Source organism: Lepidochelys kempii, chromosome 4, assembly GCF_965140265.1.
Source record: "Lepidochelys kempii isolate rLepKem1 chromosome 4, rLepKem1.hap2, whole genome shotgun sequence".
Taxonomy (NCBI): Eukaryota; Metazoa; Chordata; order Testudines; family Cheloniidae; genus Lepidochelys; species Lepidochelys kempii.
This window is the reverse complement of record NC_133259.1, coordinates 27,131,146-27,153,812: the sequence shown is the minus strand read 5'-3', so window position 1 is coordinate 27,153,812 and position 22,667 is coordinate 27,131,146. Positions and strand designations below refer to the sequence as shown.

At 43.5% G+C, this 22,667-nt stretch overlaps 1 protein-coding gene across 5 annotated transcripts in view; it reads left to right on the top strand.

Moving 5' to 3' along the window:
• Positions 1 to 22,667, top strand: part of EMCN (endomucin) — an 89,681-nt gene that overhangs the window by 9,897 nt on the left and 57,117 nt on the right. For 3 of the 5 annotated variants that reach the window (XR_012158498.1, XM_073340791.1, XM_073340792.1), the window contains exons 2-4: positions 15,498 to 15,551; positions 17,440 to 17,493; positions 20,550 to 20,597. Coding sequence is in view for 2 of the 5 variants with exons in the window: in XM_073340791.1 (XP_073196892.1) it covers positions 15,498 to 15,551; positions 17,440 to 17,493; positions 20,550 to 20,597 (156 nt within the window). In the remaining 3 variants the exon portion in view is untranslated. Of the gene's footprint in view, positions 1 to 15,497; positions 15,552 to 17,425; positions 17,494 to 20,306; positions 20,382 to 20,549; positions 20,598 to 22,667 lie in introns of those variants that run through there. The other 2 variants (XR_012158499.1, XR_012158500.1) reach the window with 2 other exon arrangements.

Here is a 22,667-nt window from a genome sequence, read left to right as displayed (position 1 = left end):
AGGGGGATGTGACCATTAGTCTAATCTGTGGTGAAGAAGATGGGCAACTTGGTCGGCTCCAGGGACTGTAGGAGAAAACAGACAGGACTCACCTGTATCACAGCCTTCCCTCCCCCTCCCCCCCCCACCCCAATGTGTTAACAAAGTATTTTCAAAACAACATTTAATCTCATTTTTACTTGCACTTGGATGTTCTGGTGTGTTTGCTGTAGGTTGTAGATAGCAGCACACTGCAGGTGGCTGAGAGCAAGGAGCAAATACAGAGTGGTATTTCCTCATCACATACATGTTCTGTAGCCTTTCTGCCTTGCCTTATCATTCTAGTGAAATTGTGCATCTTGCCAGCATGGGAGATATACCCCAGCATTGCTATCCTACAAGATATTTAATCCTTTTAAAGAGAACATTCAGTTTGTATTAACATCTCAAGAGCACAGAGTTGAAGCTTTTTTGAAGAACACTGGTGCAATTCAAGCGTTAGGGTTAAGTTAATTGAACCATTGGTTGTCGTAACGAGTTGTTAATTCTTAGCATCTGCTGCCTTCCTGGCCAAAGAATCTAGCTCTTTTCTATATAATAATTTATATACAATTTTATAATGTAATTACCCTCCTGGTCTGAGATGTGAATTTTTTGCTTCATAATGACTAGAAATAATCAGTCTGGCATATCCCAGGACTTCCTGGCTGCAGAATTTGCCACAGGTTCCACCCCCCAGCACAGAACGTTGACTTTTATTTAAAAAATAAATAAATCTTAGCCTTTAAGGCTGCGACGATAACATTTGCAGTGTAAACAAATACAGTGATTATATGTCAATAGCTGTAGATATCTCAGAGAGATGATTTCAGGCTAAGGGCATTACCCATATTCTCAGCGTGATTGAACTTGGACACCTAATAATGTCAATGTTGCTAATTGTTTTGAAGCTGGCCATTTAAGCGAAAAGTTGTTGTTAGAAGCAGTGGGAAAGCTAGTTGCTAACAAGGAACTAGAAAGTCAACACCCCTCATCCCCAAAAATGATCACATCAAACCCTTCAAGAGAAGAAGGGAAAGAGGAGATTCATCCTTTCAGCCATGCCTATAGCTTCAACTGCCCTCTGGCCCAATTACTTTCCCAGATGCCAAAAAGCTCCACATAGCCCTCTCAGAGCTGACAAAACTTTCAGCTTCTCCCTGACAGCTTCTCCTATATGCGAATACAAAATGCTGCAGCACAATGAAAATTGAACGTTCACGCAATTGAACTGAATATCTGAGTAAATGACACTGGTGATACTTTAATGACGGTAGTTATTCAGTTTCGTAGGGGATTCAATAAAAGTTAAAATTTTAAAATTTGCTTTAGGGCTGCCATGGAAATCCAAGCCTGCAGAATCCAGGGCTCCCTGCTGCAGAATTTAGCTCCAGCTTATAGCACAGCATATGAGCCTTGGAAATATATCACTGTAATGTTAAAAGGATGGCTGTCCAAACACCCTATTATATTAATGCAACTTCAGAGTGTCTTTTGGGGAATGGTGTTCTTTTAACAGAAGGGTGCTATAGTATATCACTGTATTTGTGTAGATGATATCGGCGGCAGAAAATATATTTGCTGAATTACTAGATTCCGTTTGAAGCTGTTGGTTGATGGGGGTTCCAGTGAATATCAAGAGGAAGATTGGTATTAAAATACTTGCAGAATAATGCAGTACTAGAGGTATGCTACCAATAACTGAAACACTACATATAGGTACCCCGATACACCCCTTTTCATAAGCATGCCAACTTCGTGATATAGTTGCACCTACTTTGTAATGTCATAGGAATTTAGAGATGAAAGTGACTTAATCTGCTAGTGTAATGCCGACAGACCCCGGCTGTAGGCGGGCAGGATTGAACCTGGGACTTCTGAAGCTAAATGCATGAGCCTCTGCTGCAAGAGCTAAAAGGCACAGGGCTGTTAGCTATGGCTGTAGCAGATTCATTCATTTCTAAGTGGTCTCGGTGCCACTACACAGGTCAGAGCACGGCACCCAAGAGGTGTGTGGGTTACACTAGGAGACCTTATCTAGCTGTCTCTCTTTCGGCAGACAGTGGCAGTAGTGTCATGCTCTTTACCTCCTCTGTTTCTTCATTGCCCCTTAACAGCATCCTGTTCTGGATGCTGTGTTGACCTACTGCCTCAACTGTTAGTGACACCCATCCCTCCTCTGCAACATCAAAGCATACGAGAAAGATACTCGTTTAGAATCTGGACCCAACTGTACCCTCTGGCTGGTGCAGAGTCAAAGTAACAATGGCTAATTAAAACAAGGAGGAGTCCTTGTGGCCCAAATAAATTTGTTAGTCTCTAAAGTGCCACAAGGACTCTTGTTGTTTTTGCTGATACAGACTAACACGGCTACCACTCTGAAACCAATGACTAATGAGTGGACCCAGATAGTCAATATCCATGGTCAGTTAATTCCCCCAGCCGTTTGCCTGCCCCCCGTTACAGATACCAGATATTTTATCCTCTGCATGCATCAATAGCTAAATTGATAACAAATATCTCATTTTTGCTTTCTTTAATATTGGGATGTTCTGTACCTTCTAGTCCTTGTGGCTTTATTCTAAGCATTGTGGGAAAAGATGAACAGGGACTTAATTCAGTATGAAATTAAAGTAATTATGAAAGCAATTTCTATCATTCCCACAGAAGTTCATGTGGGAGTCAGGCTGTATCCGAGGCTCCAAACGCAAATGCTTCTGGAGAAATAGCAGCAACAGAATGGCAAGTGTGGGTGTGGCTGGAGTGAGTGTATAGCAGATACAGGATATGCTAAAAATACATACATAGTGGGAGCAGCTGCGATGACCCCTTCCTGCATTGTACAGTTAGGCCAAGTTGAATCTTACTCTATTAGAGCTAGCCACAAACCCATGATTTTACTGCATGCTACAGCGACAGTGCATGATAGAAGATAACTACCAGTTGACTCATACTCGGGTTCTCCTTTGTCCCCTTATTTTCATACACAAAATTTACTGATTTGGGGGCAGCAAAACAAGTACTGTAATAAATCTATGACCTAGGACTTCATAGTTGTCACACTGGTGTGCATCTTGACCTCCTGGTATTTCAAGGCAATAGAAAGAATAGAATTAAGATCTTTGTGTTCTGAAAGAACAGGCCATCCCCTCTAATGGAGAATCACAATAAGCTGTTAGCAGTATAGAGCCCATGGCAAACAGCTAAGTGGTTCTGATTCTATCCAGTGCTGGGCAGTATTCAACAGTTCTCAGTAATCATTAATTCCTTTCCCTTCACGATCTTAAAATGTTTTAGGGTAAAAACTTTGAAAAGCACCTAAGTAATTTAGGGGTCCAAGTCACATTGACTTTCGTTTAAGATTTTGAACAATCTGACCCCAGCTATCAAAAGTTGAGTGAGAGATCCCGTTTAGTGGCTATATGACAACTGCATGTAAAACAACGAAGGCAGCTTTATACTTGACTGTACATTTGGCAAACTTTTTAATTGACTAGGATAAGTGCATCAGCATACCAGTCCTATTCCATGTCGTCAACCCTGTACACTACCCCAGAAAAGCAGACTCTGTTAAGAGTAAGTACATTCTGCTTTTCTGGGAAATGTGCAGGGCTGAGTACATTGTGGTAAACAAACTAACTATAATAAAAACAACAAGGAGTCCGATGGCACCTTAAAGACTAACAGATTTATTTGAGCATTAGTTAGTCTTTAAGGTGCCACCGGACTCCTTGTTGTTTTTGTGGTTACAGACTAACACAGTTACCCCTTGATACTTAACTATAATAAAAGACTCTGTTTGTTTTAAAATGTCTGTTTCTTCTTATAGGTTAAGATCTTCTAGGGCTTCCATTTTATCGCCTTAAAAATATGGTCCAGGATTAAACTTGGCAATTAAGGTCTCAACGTAATAGCAATTAAGCATAATTCAGAGTCCTATAGCCTTCTCTCAGCTATTGGGTGAGGTGAGTTGGAAGGGGATCAATATTCCCACTCTTGATTGTTGTGAGGGATAAGCATTTTCAGTTTGTTCTCTCTCTTACTCCTCCAGATAGTGCACAGGAGGAGCCTGAGGCCTTGTCTACACACAAACTTGCACCAGTTAATCAAAACTGCATTTTAAAATTGATTTAGTTAAACCAGCCCAAGTTTGTGGGTAGATCATCCCTTAGTGACTCCTGCAATTCCTCTTCCCTCTCCCCCCCTTCCATCACCCCAAAAAGGGAGAAGGGAGGGAGATGGTCTGGAGCAGTGGCTCTCATCCTTTGCACACTACTCTACCCCTTTCAGGAGTCTGATTTATCTTTCATTCCCCCAAGTTTTAAGTTCACTTAAAAACTACTTGCTCACAAAATCAGACATAAAAATACAAAAGTGTCACAGCCCACTATTACTGAAAAGTTGCTCACTTTCTCATTTTTACCATGTAAATATAAAATAAATCAATTGGAATATAAATTTTGTACTTTTTTAGTGAATAGTACATAGAGCAGTATAAACAAGTCAGTGCCTGTATGAAATTGTAGTTTGTACTGACTTTGCTAGTGCTTTTTATGTAGCCTGTTGTAAAACTAGGCAAATATCTAGATGAGTTGATGTACCCCCTGGAAGACCTCTGTGTACTCCCAGGGTACGCATACCCTGGTTGAGAACCACTGTTTTGGAGGTGTAAATACTTCCAGATCTTTCTAGAACTGGGAGCCTAGCTTCCTGGATGATTGTGAAGTGTTGCCTTTCATTGCTAGTATAAAGCACAGGTAAGGTAAGCACTCTGTAATACACAAAAATAGAGAGTGACCCTGCACCACTCAGCATAGTATGAGAGACAAGGTCTATGCAGGGAACACTTTGACCAGATAGCTATACTATACCAGCAAAGTGTTCCTAGTGTAGATGTAGTTTATACTGGTAAAACTCATGCTTTTGCCAGTATAGCTTATCTCAGCTCCAGCCCCAGTGAAAAAAGCTATACTGTACCAGCAAAAGCTCATCTACATTAGGGGCTTTTGCTAACATGGCTATGCCGGCCAGGGACCGCATATCATCACCCCTCTGACAGCTATACTGGCTGAAGTTTGTAGTGTAGAGCTTCCCATAGACACGCCGAATTCATTGGAAATGCAGAGTGGAGATACTGTAGTAGGGATTTTTGATTGGTTTTTGCCTGACTATAGAGGGGGATCAGTGAAACTGACTATACTTTGTCAGGGCACAAAGTTTGCAAACTGTACAGCTAGTGACAGAAATGCTTTTTCTTTAGTCCATTAGTTATTTTAAGTGCTATTTATGACCATGGGTAAAAATGTTTAGGCAGAAGTTTGATCTGTAAGCTGATAATTTGCCATTAACTATCTATCTTAAGCCACTGTGCCGGTAGTTATTCACTATTATTCTGTTCATTCTCCTCTATAGTATTTTGTGTAGGAACAGTTTTCTGTGCACTTTGCATATAAATAGCTTTTATGGACTGTTTGTCTGGTGCCCAGGGAGTGCTACCCATGTGTTCTGGGAAGGGGAAGAAGGAGAAGTATCAACACAGTGTTTCACTTCCTGCTCCTCTTTGTTCTCTTGTAGAGAAATTGCATCAGGTTCCACTGCTTCCACCCCTTTCTTCCTTTGGTCACTCCCAGCTGTCATGGTAAGAGGCCTCCTCTTCTGTGAGGTTTAGATTCCATCTCAGCAGCACCGTTACCCTCTTTCTCCTTTCGCATTGCAGTAGCTTGGGTTCTGGTTCGGTCCTACTCATTGCCCTTCCTTCCTCCTATTCCCAGCTACTTCTACTCCCTTTGCTTCCCACATCAAAGCAGGGAGCTGCTGACCTACCCTCAACAGATCATAGTAGGACTGCCTCCTGAGACTCTCTGGCCTTGCTCGCTTCCCTCAAGGCCTGAATGTCCCCTGCTGTGGGAGTGGATGGCTCCCTCCTTCTTTGCTTCCAGAAGAGGGGTCTGCAACTCTGAGTGTGTTTAAAAACTGAGGTTTAATTTGCCCTTTATGGGGGACAGGGTTTGAAGGGAGGGTGTCTGTTTGGCAAACTGAAATGGGGGGGGCATTGCTTTACGCTGCTCTGCACCTAAGCCTAAAGAGACTGGCACCTCTCCTTGGCTTACACTTTTTAGCCTAGTCTGCACGAGAAAAATGGCCCTTGACAACTTGAAATGGGGCAATTAAACCTCGCCATTGTGAATCTGTTCAGCCTGTCCATATAAGCAGAGGTTCTCTGCCTTTTTCTTGCTGAGGCCCACCGCAACATGCGATAAAAACTCCACGGCCCCTCTGCGCTACAACGACTCGTTTTCTGCATAGAAAAGCCAGGGCCCGTGTTAGGGGGTAGCAAGCAGGCCAATTGCCTGGGGCCCCATGCCACAGGGGCCCCCACGAAGCTACACTGCTCAGGCTTCGGTTTCAGCCCCGGGTGGCAGGGCTCAGGCCCTTGGGCTTCAGTCTCATGTGATGGGGCTTTGGCTTTCTGCCCTGGGCCCAGTGGTGAGCTGGAGCTGGTTCCCACCGGTTCGCTAGAACCGGTTGTTAAATTTAGAAGCCCTTTTAGAACTGGTTGTTCCACGAGAGAGAACCGGTTCTAAAAGGGCTTCTAAATTTAACCGGCCAAAAGTGGCGCCTTAGGCGCCGACTCCACGGGTGCTCCAGGGCTGGAGCACCCACAGGGAAAATTTGGTGGGTGCAGAGCACCCACTGGCAGCTCCCCTCCCCGTCCCACCCCCGGCCCCAGCTCACCTCTGTTCCGCCTCCACCTCCTCTCCTGAACGCACCCCCTCGCTCTGCTTCTCCGCCCCTCCCCAGACTTCCCGCAAATCAGCTGTTCGCGCGGGAAGCTGGGGCAGGCTGAGAAGCAGGCGGCGGCTTCGTGCTCAGGCCCAGGGAGGAGGTGAGCTGGGGCTGGGGGCGTGAGGAGGGCCACCCGCGCCGCAGCAGGTAACCTGGGGGAAGGGGTGGGCGCAGGGGAACCGCTCCCCGCCCCAGCTCGCCTCTGCCACCCTCAGGCTGAGTGTGAAGCCGCCGCCTGCTTCTCAGCCCTCCCAGGCTTCCCGCCGAACAGCTGATTCGCAGGAAGTCGGGGGGTGGGACGGAGAAGCAGAGCGGGGCAGTGCGTTCAGGGGCGGAGGTGGAACGGAAGTGAGCTGGGGCCAGGCGCGGGGCGGGGAGCTGCCAGTGGGTGCTCTGCACCCACCAAATTTTCCCCGTGGGTGCTCCAGGCCCGGAGCACCCAGAGAGTTGGCGCCTAAGTCGCCACTTTTGACGTGATCGGTGGGGGGAGCGGTCACTCCCCCTACTCCCCCCCTAGCTACACTCCCCTGCCCCTTGGAGCCAGAGGGACCTGCCGGATGCTTCCTGGGAGCTGCCCCAGGTAAGCAGCGCTGGGACTCCCCATCTTGCCCCCCGGCAGGTCCCTCTGGCTCTTAGGGGTGGGGTGGACACCCACTACGAGACCCTCCTGCCCGGTTCTGGGGGCAGTCAGTGGACAGAGGAGGGGGGTGGATGGGGCAGGGGTCCTGGGGGGGGCGTCAAGGAACATGGGGGGTTGGATGGGGCAGGAGTCCCGGGGGTTGGGGTGGGCAACGACCCCTTTGAGGGGTGAGGAGGGAACCAGTTGTTAAGATTTTGGCAGCTCATCACTGCCTGGGCCCCAGTGAATCTAACGCTGGCCCTGCTTGGAAGATCCCCTGAAGCCTGCTCGCAGCCCCCCAAGGAGCCCCGGATCCCTGGTTGAGAACCGCTACATATAACTACTCCCTCCAGTCATTGCACTGCAGCTTCCAAAACAGAAACCTTGTATGAATAAAATCACAGAAACTGCAGTAGCCCCAAGCGAGAAACAAACAGGAATACAAGAGACGGTGCAGAGTCATCACAGAAAGGATTACACAAGCACTAGGGACTGTGCTGGGAAGCCCCCTTTCAATGGTGTCCCTGCAGCACCAGCACTTTCTATCCACGCTAGTGCTAGAGTGCCAAGGTAGGGTATGCTGGTGATAGGCAAAGGCAATTTCAAACTGGCTGGTCATATTTCTTTACCATTGCAAGCACTTTGGAATGTGTGCATGACCTGTGTTATAACTGCTGCACGGGCTTGTGGGAGAAATATAAACAAACTGGGAGGCGGTCTGTCTTTTGCCCGAGGAAATTAACAAATGGCTACATTTAGTGTGACACCTTTTCAGTGTTGCTAACACCCATCATTTTATCACAAGTCTTGCAGTATTTGGTGTTTCTCCAAAAGCTCCTGCCCCTGGGTGCAACACATGCGAACTTCAGCTTTTACGTTTTTTAAAAAAGTTCGTTTTTAGTCCTCATGGTTACAGAGGAAAGTGAAAGAAAAGGTGAAAATGTGAACCCAAAGGGCTCCAAACACCAGAAGACAACCTCCCTCCCGCACCTGAAGTTTATTACTTTTAAAAACTAATTAATTTTATTCTAATCTTGTGAGTTTTGAATGCCTGGGTTGGCAATAATGATCATACTTGATTTTAAAGAGAAACTTCTAAAGTTAGGTTTAAAAATCTTGATAGTGCATTCTGTTTGGAAGGATTTGGGATACAAATCCTTTTCCCCAGAATTTCTGTGGTGCCCACTGATCTTTCTGATATGTATAGTATGGTATAACAGTGTTTACTCAAACACCACTTAACTGACACACTATGGCTACATTTCAGCATTGTCCTGCAGCATATGTAACTTTCAGGTTACTCCTGGTTAACTGAACCATCATTTCTCTAACTGTTTTCAACGTCTCAGAAATATTTTGAATAACTAGAGTTCTAATCAATGGTATGTTTGTCTGTACCGCACCTAACACAATGGGGCCCTGATGTGGTTGGCTTCTCGGAATTACTGTAATCTAAATGTTAAATAATAATAAGTTACTAATGCTATGCAATCAAGATTGTAATATGAGAGCCTAGTACAGTCCAAAATGTGACTTCTCCATGACCTGTCACCCCTGTTGCTGTTTCACTTTGGCTTAATGGTGTACTTTACAGGAAGCTCAAAAGTATTATAGGGAGGGTTTATACTGAGTTGTTAGTTTTGTACCCAAAGATCAAAAACACTTGCTCTTAAAAGTATCTGGAACTTTTGACCCTGCTGATAACTAGCAGTGAACTGCTCATGGAACTACATGACCCTCTTAATTGCAGTGAGCAACAAAAATCACATCTGATTGAAATGAACTAGTCATGTACAGAGCATTGCCTACTAGAGAGAAGGAGCTAGAAGAATTTCTTTAATGAATTCCACTCCTTGTCATTATCCTGGGTGCCCTTAAAATATCATTCATTACATACATAGTATTGAAAAGGCTGTAGTAAAATGTGATCAATTTCCACTCCTCCCATTCAACACTCGGTGTATGTCAAAACTGCAATGTAAACCCAGGGTTAGTAGGACCTGAGTTAGCAGATCGTGGGTTTGTTAATTTAGGGCTTGAGCATCTACACTAATTTGTAACCCCAGGTTAGGAATTGTTGAACCCTGGGTCCCAACCTGGAACTCCAACATCTATACTGGGACCAAATCCAACCAACCATATCCCAAACTTCCTTTGTTTGTGGTGCACTGTGGGAAAAATTGACTGTCATCGAACTTCACTGTGCAGAGGACAAAAAGTCAGCCCATGGGATTGTGAGAAACTTTTGGTAGATTCCCAGAGCACTGCGTCGACACTGCAAAGCTTGAACCTTGGGTCCCAGTTTGCTTCATGCTTCAACCCTCTATCCCTGCCTGCATCCGAGCCCTGCATTTGTGTGATTTGTGTGTAGTTGGAAGGAGGGTTAGGTTTGAGCCTGAGTCTGAACCCTGGACTTACACTGCAGTGTAGACATACCCTCATTGTTTGGAATAACTGTACAGGAAAGATGAGAAATCCAAATAGAGGTGTAATTGAAGCGGCAGATTTCCATCATGGCTCCTCTTCTATCATATCATCTGAATCACTCAAGTGCACATTTTCTTTCCAACAATGAACTGTCCACAATTATTATTATCTATATTATTCAATTAAACATGAGGTGTACTGCGAGGAAATTATGCTGAAAAGATTCTGTGATCTGTATTGGCTCAATGAGTACCTTTTGGGTAATATCTTTAGAGATGGCTCTGCACCAAAAACAAGGCTCCAAAGAACTCCAGACTTCGGGGAAATGGAGATCAGCCTTGCAATACTGATGACCCATGTATCTGAGCTTGGGTGGGTAGCCTAAGCCTCTGCCAGTGCTACAATGTCCACATGGCTATTTTTAGATCATGCCAAGCCTGCATGAGTCTGTCTGTCTGGGCTGGGTGGCTCGCTGCAGTGTAGACATACATTGATCAGTGAATTTAGAGTAACCCTTGGACATGGAAAACAATTGATCACAGTCCTATTTATAACAGTGCTTAACATATTTGAAGACTTATCAAGTTTCCCTCTTCCCCCCTAAAGGTACCTAGATTTTTTTAACCTGTCTTTATAGATCAGGTTTTCCAAACATTTTCATTTTTGTTGCTTTCCTCTGGACTGTCTACAATTTGTCCAATGTGGAACCCAAAACTGGACACACTACTCCAGCTGAGCTCACCAGTGCTGGCAGGACAATTACCTCCTGTGTCTTATATACAATGCTCTTGTTAATACACCACAGACTATTTGCCTTTTCCGCAATTGCATCATATTGTGGAGTCGTATTCAATTTGTGATTCACTATAAACCCCAGATCCCTTTCTAAAGTATTACCACCTCACCAGTTATTTCCCATTCTGTAGTTGTGCATTTGATTTTTCCTTCCTAAGTTAAATAATTTGCACTAGTCCTTGTTCAATTTCATCTTCTTGATTTCAGACCAATTCTCAATTTGTCAAGGTCATTTTGAATTCTAATCCTGTTCTCCAAAGTGCTTGCAACCTCTCCCATCTTAGTGTCATCTGAAAATTTTATAAGCATACTCTCCACTTCATTATACAAGTCATTAATGAAAATGTCGAATAATGCTGGACCCAGGACAGACCCCTGTGGGTCCTCACTCGTTTCATCCTCCCAGTGTGACAGTGAACCATTGATAACTGCTCTTTGAGTGTGGTCTTTTCAACCAGTTGTGCACCCACCTTATGGTGATTTCACCTAGCTCACATATCCCTACAGTTTGCTTATGAGAGTGTGCAAACTAGACTCTGTCAAAAGTTTTACTACAATCAAGGTATATCATGTTTACCTCTTCACCCCATCCACTGGGCCAGTAACACTGTAAACCGAAGAAAGTAGTTTGGTTTCGGATGATTTATTCTTGACAAATCCATGTTGGTGGTTATTCTCTCTGTGCTTACAAATTGATCGTTTAATAATTTGTTCTAGTATCTTTCCAAGTATCAAAGTTAGCCTGACTGGTCTATAATTCTGCAGGGTCTCTTTGTTTCCCTTTTTAAAGATAGGTCCTATGTTTGCCCTTCCCCAGTCCTCCATGAGTTCTCAAAGATAATTGCTAATGGATCCGGGATGTCTTCAGCTAATTCTTTAAGTATCGTAGGGTGAATTTTGTCAGGCCCTGCCGACTTGAATACATCTAATTTCTCTAAATACTCTTTAACCTGTTTGTTCCCTACTTTGGCTTGTGTTCCTTCCCCCTTGTTGTTAATATAAATTATGTTAAGTATCTATTCACAATTTATTTTTTTAGTGAAGATTGAAACAAAACGGAGAGAACATTTTTAAGACAATAGGGCGGTAGGTTGAACCCATACTGGAATTTGTGTTTACTTTATGCTTGTGAAAGTATTTTACTTTTTTATTTTATAATAAGCACATGAAGAAGAAACTTTGTTGATTTACACAACTGTTTATTTCTGCTGAGTTGTTCCACCACTGGATACAATGGTTCCTAACTATTTTTGCAGGAACCCCCTTTGGCTTGTTTTGGCAGATGGGTGTTCCCGTTCCCTTCACATCCCTCTGCATCATGTCCCAACACAATTCTGTTGCATCTCATTTCCTCTGTTCTTTTGTCTACCTCTCCTGTCCTTCCTCTGTCCTCTTTTACCATCCTGTTATTTCCCCCCTCTTTCTGTTCTATTTTTAGTCCTTTTGGCTCTTTCATTATTTTTTGACTCCGCATCCTAGCAGCTCCATCTTCTCTATCCTTTACTTGACAGACGTTACAAGCTGCTCAGGGACCATGCTATGAACATGCTGCCCACGCTTGAGAATTCCATAGCCATAGGTCACATGGCTGCATTTAGTGGCAGGGGAACACAAACAAGAGAAACTTGAGTGAGGAAGTTGCTGCCCTGTAAGCATGAGATGCTCTCTCCGCTGGCTATATTAGGGATTACTGCTGACGCGGGGAGGACAGGTAAGCATTTTCAAAGAGCTGAGAGGTGCTTACGTACAGCTGTAGGAGCATGCATGCTAGGGGCTATGGTGAATCTGAAGTCAAGCATGAATTCATCCCTCAGGCCAGATCACTCATTTGCTTCTGCCTCTTTTGCGTATATAAAAAGTCCAGCAATGGAGTTGTCCTCTGAGGCAAGGGGCTCCCGGCTTCCCCTTGGGTCAGGGTCTCATGGTCCAGATTCTTCTGTTTTCAGGGCCTTCCCTAAACTAGATTTCCCCATACCAAGGGTTGACTTTTGTCTTTGGCACTCCCTAGGGAGTGGTATGTGAACACAGCCTCTCCACCAGGTTCCATTCAAGGGCCCAGTGGTAAGCAGCTAAGTCCTGCACCCCAAAGTGCTGTACTTCTGCTTCCCTGGATCACTTCCTACCAGCCCCTCTCTTCCCAGTGAATAAAATAATTTATTTGCTGAACTCAAAGATAAAGTCCTTTGGAGAGGTGTGACTTCCTCCTTCAAGGACTTGACCAAATCCTTATAACCAGACCTCAGGAACTCCTGCTGTGCTCCTTCGCAGAAGCTCCAATTGTAAACCTCTTTACCTCCACTGTCTGCCACCTCCTGAGATGCTCTGCTCCCCTTTTAAGCACCTTCTCCAGCCTGTTCATGTTTTTCAGGTGTGATGGGGCCAGAGCAGCTTTTTAACCCCTTCCTTTCCAGTGTGGGGTTTGTATGCCCCATCACAGATGAGATATAGGATACTGGGCTAGATAGTCCTTTGTTCTATATCAGTGTGGCCATACTTAAATTATAGTCTTAAATCAGTTTGTTACCACTGACACTATCAACACATTAGGGTTCCTATACTCAAAACATGCCAACTCAGAACCGTGCATACATCTATTTTGTAGCCTCACATGTAAAGTCAAGCTTCCTAGATCCTCTGTCAAGACTGTTCATAAGGACCTAATTCCTTTTTGGCTTTCAGTGAGAAGTACACTATGCACAAGGTCAAACTACTGTTGTGCTAGGCAACTCACTTCACTGATGTATTTTTAATGAACACCAAAATGGTCATCATACGTCTCACTTATTCTTCTAATTGTAGGCATAAATCTAGAAACCAATATTAATAGGGCTAGTTACCTATTTCTCTGTTTTATATAGTCTTTAAACCTGTTTGGATTTTGTATAATTGTATTCAGTTGTCCTCCTACTGAAATTTTTTAAAATAATGGTGGTGTAGCAAAGTGAAATAAATATATCTTGCCACAGTTGCATTTTGTTGACTTCAGCAAGCCTGTTTGATTCACTCATGAGAACATACCACAGCAAGCAACCAGAGATAGTTTAGATCCACTGTTAGTTATTCAGTATTTTTTAAAAAAACATTGAGGTATGTGATGAACTGTTCTGACCCCACCCAGAAGTTCAGGAGGGAAGGAGTTAACCTGTAATTCTAATTAAACAAGAGACCACAGCTATCTGCCTTTAGTGTGGGGACCTGTAAAGTATCAAGGCAGAGCCAACTGTAGGCAAGCAATGAGTCACCCTAGAAAAGGGATGTGCCATGGGAAGTCAGGGGCTGGGCACTGACTAACTATATTTAGTCAGAGAGAAGGTGGGGTGGAGAGGAACGTGGGCAGGATGAGCTGCTCTGTACATTTGGGAGTTGGCTGAAGCAAGCAACCACTTAAATGTTACTTTAGCTAAAGAAAGCTGGGATTGCATTTGTGTTTAGCACTTAAAGTGGTGGTACACTTTTAATACTAGTGCTGATCTGCAATAAATTGCACAGTGGTATTGTCTAAATTATATACTGATGTGTAGACTTTCTTTTTTTAAATGGCCTTCCCCTGACTGCCATATCCCAAGGGCATCGTGGTAATTTAAGGGTAGTGACTACAATAAATTTTGACTTATAAAAGGGGATCAAGTTTATCATTCTCATTTAGTTTTTATAGTGGGTATATTTTAATATACTGTTTCATCTTTGGATATTACAATATCTTCTGACTGTCATACTTTTTTAATGGTGATTATCTTGTATCACATATAGACCCTTTCCTGGATATGGATCCCAGGGCATTTTACAAATTATAGTTTCTATATAAATTATTGGACTAATTCTACCATTAGATACAGACTGACAGACACATGCACACACTCCTATTAAGAAAGGCGTGTGTGTGGAGGGGGGAAATTTGGCCTTATGTACTGTCATTGAAAGGCAGTCAATTTTTTGGTGAAAAGTGATAAATGTTTCCCAAGCATATTGTAAAACTACACAACATCTTAAGGAGAGGAAAAGAAGAATGTGATATTGAACGAAAGAGGGAATTTCAGGTAGGCAGATTATATCCACCTTGGGATTTGGCCAGAATGCTGAAGTTAAGTTAATATCCTTGCTTTCCTGAAGAGTGCTGTGAGATTTTTCACTACTTAATGTTTTACATCTCATTTGAATGATGATAATTCCAGCAGCATAGTGCCAGTGTGCACCCTACTGGGAAGTTGTTCAAAGAGAAGAGTCCGGCAAATAAAAAGTTTTCTTCTGAATGCTTCCTACCTGGCTTTTCCCAAGGACTCTCATTCAATTACTTATCTGACCATAATACAAGAAGCCAAGCTTCTACACCCAGAATGGAATTCAGGAAGACAGCCCACTTAGAGCAGATCAGGATATGTCCAGGACTACATATTCAACACCCCGTAGTTAGCTGCTACAATTTTAGTAGTTTAGTAGCTGTTACACAAATGTAACGATGACATTTTAAAAGAAAAGATATGAGGTCAAAGTTTGAAACACACTTCTTAATTATGCAAGCAAAATTTGCAGCGGTATCTCTTTGCAGGTCACTGAATGCACAAAATAGATACACTTGCAAAATTTGGAGGAGTATTTAAGGAGGCTATTAGAAAACACACTCCAAAAGAGATCAAATGTTTCTTGGAATCACAAAATGCACAGAACAATTGGCAGTTTTTAAAAGATAAGGTTAATCCATAAACCATCAAAGGAAAGTATTACCAGCTGCTCAAAGAGAGCTGCTCTGCAGAAGGACTCCACTTTTCCTTCCTTGTTTGATTATTCCTTTGACAGACGTCTGTTCGGAACGGTGGTTAACTGACTAACAGTGTTTCTTTTATCAAAATATCAGCAAAAGAAAAGTCATCTATGACTCCAACATCCAACAACATTCAGTCGACTCCAGGTAAGAGTACATCCTTTCACAATCTTATTTATAATCTGTTTAGAACAGACACATTAATCAATGATGTTTCATAGATTCTTGAAGTTTAAGGCAACAATGGACCATTAGATCTTTTAATCTGACCTAATGTATAGTACAGGTTGTTAAATTTCATTCAGATACCCCTGTATTGAGTCCAATCCCTTGTGTTTGGCAAAAGCATATTATCCAGAAAAGCATCCAGTCTTGATCTGAAGACATCAGTAGATGCTTCCCTTGGTAGCTTGTTTCAATGATTAATCACCCTTACTGTTTAAAAATGTGGCCTTATTTCCCATTTGAATTTTGTCTGGCTTCAGCTTCCAGCCTTTGGTTCTCCTTATGCAGTGATGAGCTGCCAAAATCTTAACAACCGGTTCCCTCCTCACCCCACAAGGGGGTTGTGCCCTCCCCCCTGGACCCCTTCGCCATTCACCCCCCTCCCCTGTCCCCTGAATGCCCCCGGAACCAGGCAGGAGGGTCTTGTGGGCCACCGTTGTAGGTGCCCACTCCACCCCACCCCTAAGAGCCGGAGGGACCTGCTGGGGGGCAAGGTGGGGAGTCCCGGCGGTGCTTACCTGGGACTGCTCCCAGGAAGCATCTGGCAGGTCCCTCTGGCTCCTAGGGGCAGGATAGGGTAGCTAGGCAGGGAGCAGGGGGAGTGGCCGTTCCCCCCACCTATCACATCAAAAGTGGCGCCTTAGTCGGCAACTCTGTGGGTGCTCCAGGGCTGGAGCACCCACGGGGAAAATTTGGTGGGTGCAGAGCACCAACCGGCAGCTCCCCGCCCCGTGCCCAGCCCCAGCTCACCTCCGCTCTGGCTCCACCTCCTCCCCTCAATGCGCCACCCCGCTGTGCTTCTCCGCCCCCACGCCCCCGGGGGGCGGGGGGGGAGGCTAAGAAGCAGGTGGCGGCTTCGCACTCAGGCCCAGGGAGGCGGAGGCAAGCTGGGGAGGGGAGCGGTTCTCCTGCATGCCCCCCCAGGTTACCTGCTGCGGCGCGGGCGGCCCTCCTCGCGCCCCCCCGCCCCAGCTCACCTCTGTTCCACCTCCTTGGGCCTGAGCGCAAAGCCGCTGCTTGCTTCTCAGCCCTCCCAGGCTTCCCGCGCGAACAGCTGATTCGCGGAAAGCCGGGGGTGCGGAGAAGCAGAGTGGGGCGGCACGTAACTCAGGGGCGGAGGACGAGCGGAGGTGAGCTGGGGACGGGGATGAGGGGAGCTGCCAATGGGTGCTCTGCACCCACCAAATTTTCCCCGTGGGTGCTCCAGCCCCAGAGCACCCACGGAGTCGGCGCCTAAGGCACCACTTTTGGCTGATTGTTAAATTTAGAAGCCTTTTTAGAACCGGTTGTCCCATGAGTTGTCCCTCACGGGACAACCGGTTCTAAAAAAGCTTCTAAATGTAACAACCAGTTCCAGCAAACTGGTGTGAAGCGGCTCCAGCTCACCACTGTCCTTATGCCCTTCTCTGCTAGATTAAAGAGCTCTTTAGTAACTGGTATTTTCTTCCCGTGAAGGCGTTTACACATTATCATCAAGTCACCACACAACTTTCTTTTTAATAAGCTCTTTAAATCTCTCACTTTAAGGCATTTTCTCCAGTCCTCGAACCACTTCTGTGGCTTTGTAATGCACTCTTTCCAATTTTTCAATCTTTTTTACTATGTGGACACCAGAACTATTTATGCTATTCCAGTATTGGTCTCACCAATGCTGTATGGAGAAGTAAATAACTTCCCTACTTACTACTCCCCTGTTTATACATCCAAGGATCGTATTCGCTCTTTTTACCATGGCATTGCACTGGAAGCTCATGCTGAGTTGCTTGACCACTATGACCCATAAATCCTTTTCTAAGTTATTGCTTTCTAGGATACACACTCCAGTTCAGTACTCCAACAACCAAGAACATTCAGTCCACTCCAGGTAAGACTACATCCTTTTATAATCTTTTTTATAATCTGTTTAGAACAGACACATTATTAACAATTGTAATTAATTTTGTATTTGTTTATTATATTAACAATTGCAATTAATCGCAATTAATTTTTTAATCATGCGATTAATCACGATTAATTTTTTAATCGCTTGACAGCCCTAATTAAAATGCATTTTATCCAAATGGACCCAGTTTATCATGTCATCCCAATAGCTCTGTATGACTGCTCTGGCCCCATCATAACACCAATCCACAAATTCTATCAGCAGTGATGATATACCTACTTTCGGATCATTGATGAAAATGATGTATAGTATCAGGCCTAGTACTGATCCAGGTGGAACCCTGTGATAAACATACCATTTGATGATGATTTCCCATTGACAACTAATGTCTTAGATCAGTAATGTATCAGTGGGAAGGGCAGAACTGTTTCACTGAGTGACCAAGAGGAAAATGTCAAGGGAAATCAGAGAGTATTGACACAGTGACTGCATCCTACACAGAGTGCTTTACCCTGCACTTTCAAAGAGGTGCACAGATATTATGCTATTTGATCCTGTTAACATTAAGAGTAGTTGCTAGGCTACAAAGCCTGTGCACTATGTTAAAAGTTTAGTGGTTAGACTTCCCTTATTGCCTTGCAGCTCAGATGAAAGAATTTGTGCATAGCAAGGTAATGCTATGAGCTAGCACCATATGCTGCAGCTTGAACCTAGTCACAAAATGGTAAACACTTGAGGGTGCAGGGGAGGACTGTGAGGCTCAAGGGTTTGTAGAGTCTTTTATTTCTAGCCCATCAGTTCAGATATGGCCAGATATCACTAATAGTAGGGGAGAGAGGGGGAACCACCTCTTAAGACCATACAATGAGTCTTGTGTTGCCATTTACAGCTGTGCCAAGTGGGCACGAAATATTACGAAATCACACTGTTATCATTTTGCATACATTTGGCACAAATATAAATGATAAAATAAGGTGAAAAATTAAGCCCTCCTTATATTTTTAAAAGCCCCATATCTGACCCCCTCCCTCCAAGATCTCTAAGGCTGTTTCCATACTCCAGCTTGCTTGATAGTTGTCTCCATAAAGTGAAAGGATGCACTTCTGGCTATGAAAAAATTGGGGGAATAGGAACCTTTCTTCAGAAGAAGTCATTGTTTGGAGACCTTGAAAAGAAAAACCGAGATTAGCATCGTCCAGAAATGTGAATTGGTGACCATGGCTTTCTTCAAGCAGATTATGTTAGCAAATTATTAGCAAAGTATACTTCATACCATATACTGCACACTTTACAAAGCAAAGACTAGATTAATAGACAAGGGGGTGTCAAACCAGAGCTTTGTTGCCCTAGTATGAAATATGGGCAAGAAAAGAATGACTCTGCTATTTTAGGCCAGCTTTGTTAATATACCATTCACGTATATATAGTATGGTATAGAGCACACAGATTCCTCTGATTTCTAATCAGCTAATACTTTACAGGTCATATCTCAGCTCTCTCACTCTGGCTGGTCTCAGAAATGCAAATGAGAGTGCAGTGTGCTGAGCAAAGGGAACAAAACTGACTGGTCTACCCAGCAGCCAATACAGGGGGACGACATCAGAGCACTATGAATGGAGACACATAATAATAGCAAAAAGAAAAGGAGGACTTGTGGTACCTTAGAGACAAACAAATTTATTTGAGCATAAGCTTTCATCAGCTACAGCTCACTTCATCGGATGCATCACCACAGTATATCATACATCACCACAGTATATCATGATGCAAAGCCAAATGTCAGGGTGTCACACTGTGTGATGATTTTGTGCCTCTTTGCTGATTCTATTCACTAATGAAGCTGATCTCTTCCACCTCAGATTTGATTATCATGGCCCTGATTGTCTGCCGCCCTGCACCTTGTGAAGTCATTGGCAGCCGTATAGGGTGGGTGTAAAACCCTGCCATCCTGATGTAGCACTGTTTTACACCCACGGTGCAGTCACATTGCCAGCCCCAGTGTGCAAAAATCATGACTCAAGCGAAAAAAATGGATTTAAAAATCAGAAGATTTTAAAAATATATAAATTTGGGGTTTCTTTAAATTTGACTTCTAATTTCTGAGCCTTTAGTGTGCACTTGGGTCATGTTCTCCACAACCGTTTCTCCACAACCGTGGAAGCTAGAAACTTTTTGTGATGAAAGCTGAGATTTTCACAAAATTACCTGGTTCCAGCCACTGGTGCTTTAAGAAAAGCACCATTTCTTGGAATAATCTCCCAAGAGTTGTCTTTGCACTGGTGTAGATGATGACACAAGACACGTGCTGCACGCCCATGCATTGTTGCTTGTCTCCCATTCCTTTGACCATGCTCTAAACAATAAATCATGGCCTGTTTATGAGACTAAGGCTGGCCTATACCTAAAATTTCTGCTAGTGTAATTATATGGGTTAGGAGTTTGACTAGTGTAACAGTAGTTACATTTACCATTAGAGTTTATTTTGGTTGGGGAACTGGTATAAACCATACCAGCAAGAGAACACTTTTGCCAGCCTAAACTGTGCCTTCATTAGGTCTTTCAAACATAGACAAGGCCTATAGCTGAGTGTACCTATCACTCCATTGTGAGTTAGAGCATGAACAATTGAACAGGAAGTGGTGGGCCAAGGTCATACTCTGGTAAAACTGCAGTCGCCTGAAAAATTTGGGCACCTCTGTTCTAATCCATGCAGTTTATATTCATCTTTTTTATACATCTTCAGGAAAAATTAGCAAATCAATGGTTCAACAGTTAACTTCTCTCTATACCACCAGGGCTTCCAACAGAAACCCCTACGCTTTCCATGTGACTAGCCATGCAGCTCCCACTAATTTCAGTTTGGTGTGAATGTAAGTGGTATAGCTAAATCCTGCACATCTTTGGAAACATAAGGGAAAGCATTGTGATCCTAAATACAATACAAATGCTTTGTGTGCACATTATTAACTTTCATATTTTAGCACCAAACAGACCTGGAAGATGGCTGCACTAACACAATCCTTTATATTACTTTTCAGTTTCCAGTGATTCAACCATTACTACAAACAGTAGTACAGATGTCTCAGGTAAGCTTCCAAGGTTTTCACTTTGCCTGGGATTCAGAGGTCTCTGTCACCTGCTGGGCATGTAAGACAATGAGAGAGATCCTCTACACCACAAACTTGGGCATGCATTTAAAAGAAGATTTATTTATTTTTTGCTTTTGGAATATAAATGTCAGTAGAAAATTGTGCTGAACTCCTCCAAGCTGCAATGCAACCTTAATTCAGTCCCATTGTGCGTATGCATTATGATACAGTCTTTAATTACATGATTGCATACTATTTTTTCCCACTGGATCCCTGCCTCATTTGTTGCACAGGATGGATATTGCTCAACTGATGAGCAGTTTTTCAATATTTTCTTTTATCCTCATTGATCAATGTATGGCCCCATGCACACGATTGAAATCATGCTCTGAAGACAGAATTATTAATTTCCTTATCAGCTTTTCTCTGGCAATCTGAGGGTTTATAGAATCTGAGGGCTTCACAGTCATTTACTCATTTATCTTTACAGCTGTTATGTGAGAGGAAGGGGTGTTGTTATTCGTATTTTACAGATGGGGGAGCTGAGGCACAGAGAGATTAAGGTCAAAATATCCACTAATTTTGGGTACCCAATTTGAGCTGTCTCGGACATGACTTTTCAGAGTTCTTAACATCTTGCAGCACTTCATATGTCTGAGCACAGCTCCCACTGAATTCAGTTGCAGCTATGAGCACTCAGCACTTCTGCAAATTGGACTACAGGGTCTAGAGTTGGGCAGCCAGTAAATGAGAAACACACAATTAGTGACCACCTGTAAAAAGTTTAGTTTAAGTGATTTGCCTGCCATCACACAAGAACTCTGGCAGAGACAGGGATAGAATCCAGTTTCCAGAGCAACATTCAGCTGTCTTAACCATGGGACCATCCTTTCTCTTCCTGCGAATGCTTGCCTCATCCACTACACACCTTTCAACTTCTACAACAAATGAAGCAGGGGTCCCACGGACAACAATTTCCTTCACTACATAGCTCTGGTTTGTCCCTAGCACAAATCCAGCATATGCGCTGAATGACACAGGAGTTCTGTGGAAAAAATATGATGTGATCATGCAATTAAAGACTGCATCATAATGCATATGGACAAGGGGGGATGAATTAAGGTTGTATTGGCAACCTTAATTTTGGCATTTCCTAACTTTTGAGGGCTTAATTTTGCAATCCTAATAACGTTTTTATCTATTAACATATGTGCAAACACTGGGTCTAATTCTGCTCTCTCACCAATGTAAATCAAAAGTCATATCTCCACTGAAGCAAATAGTTACTTCTGATTTACATCAGTGTCTGTGAGAGCAGAACTGCGCTCCCCCCCCCCCCCCCCCCGCCCGTCTAAGAAACATACTGCTTTTCACTGTAACCCATTTTAACATATTTCCTTTTCCCTTCTTACCTGGAGTCTTTCCAATGCCGGGTCCACTCCTGAAGTCTTTATTCAGTCCCTAGTCAGCTAAAAGTATCAATGAGATATATTCTCATTGAAATTTTGCCTAAGGACTTCACTATTGGACCCCCTATGAGGAAAATTTCTCAGATCATAAAATCCAGTACAGTTGGCAGTCTGTACTGGATCATAAAATCCAGTACAGTTGGCAGTCTGTACTGGATTATAACTGGATCATAAAATCCAGTACAGTTGGCAGTCTGTACTGGATCATAACTGGATCATAAAATCCAGCACAGTTGGCAGTCTGTACTGGATCATAACTGGATCATAAAATCCAGCACAGTTGGCAGTCTGTACTGGATCATAACTGGATCATAAAATCCAGCACAGTTGGCAGTCTGTACTGGATCATAACTGGATCATAAAATCCAGTACAGTTGGCAGTCTATACTGGATCATAACTGGATCATAAAATCCAGTACAGTTGGCAGTCTGTGTTCCAGAGTGCTCCAGAGAGACCTAAGGTTGAAATAACAGGTGGTAACATAGCTAGCTGGAATTGAGTTACATTGTCAAAGCTATAGTCTGCAATATGCCTTGCCCTAGCCAACAGTAAATCTTTCACTTCAGTAAACATCAAGGGCCTGATTCTGATTATGAG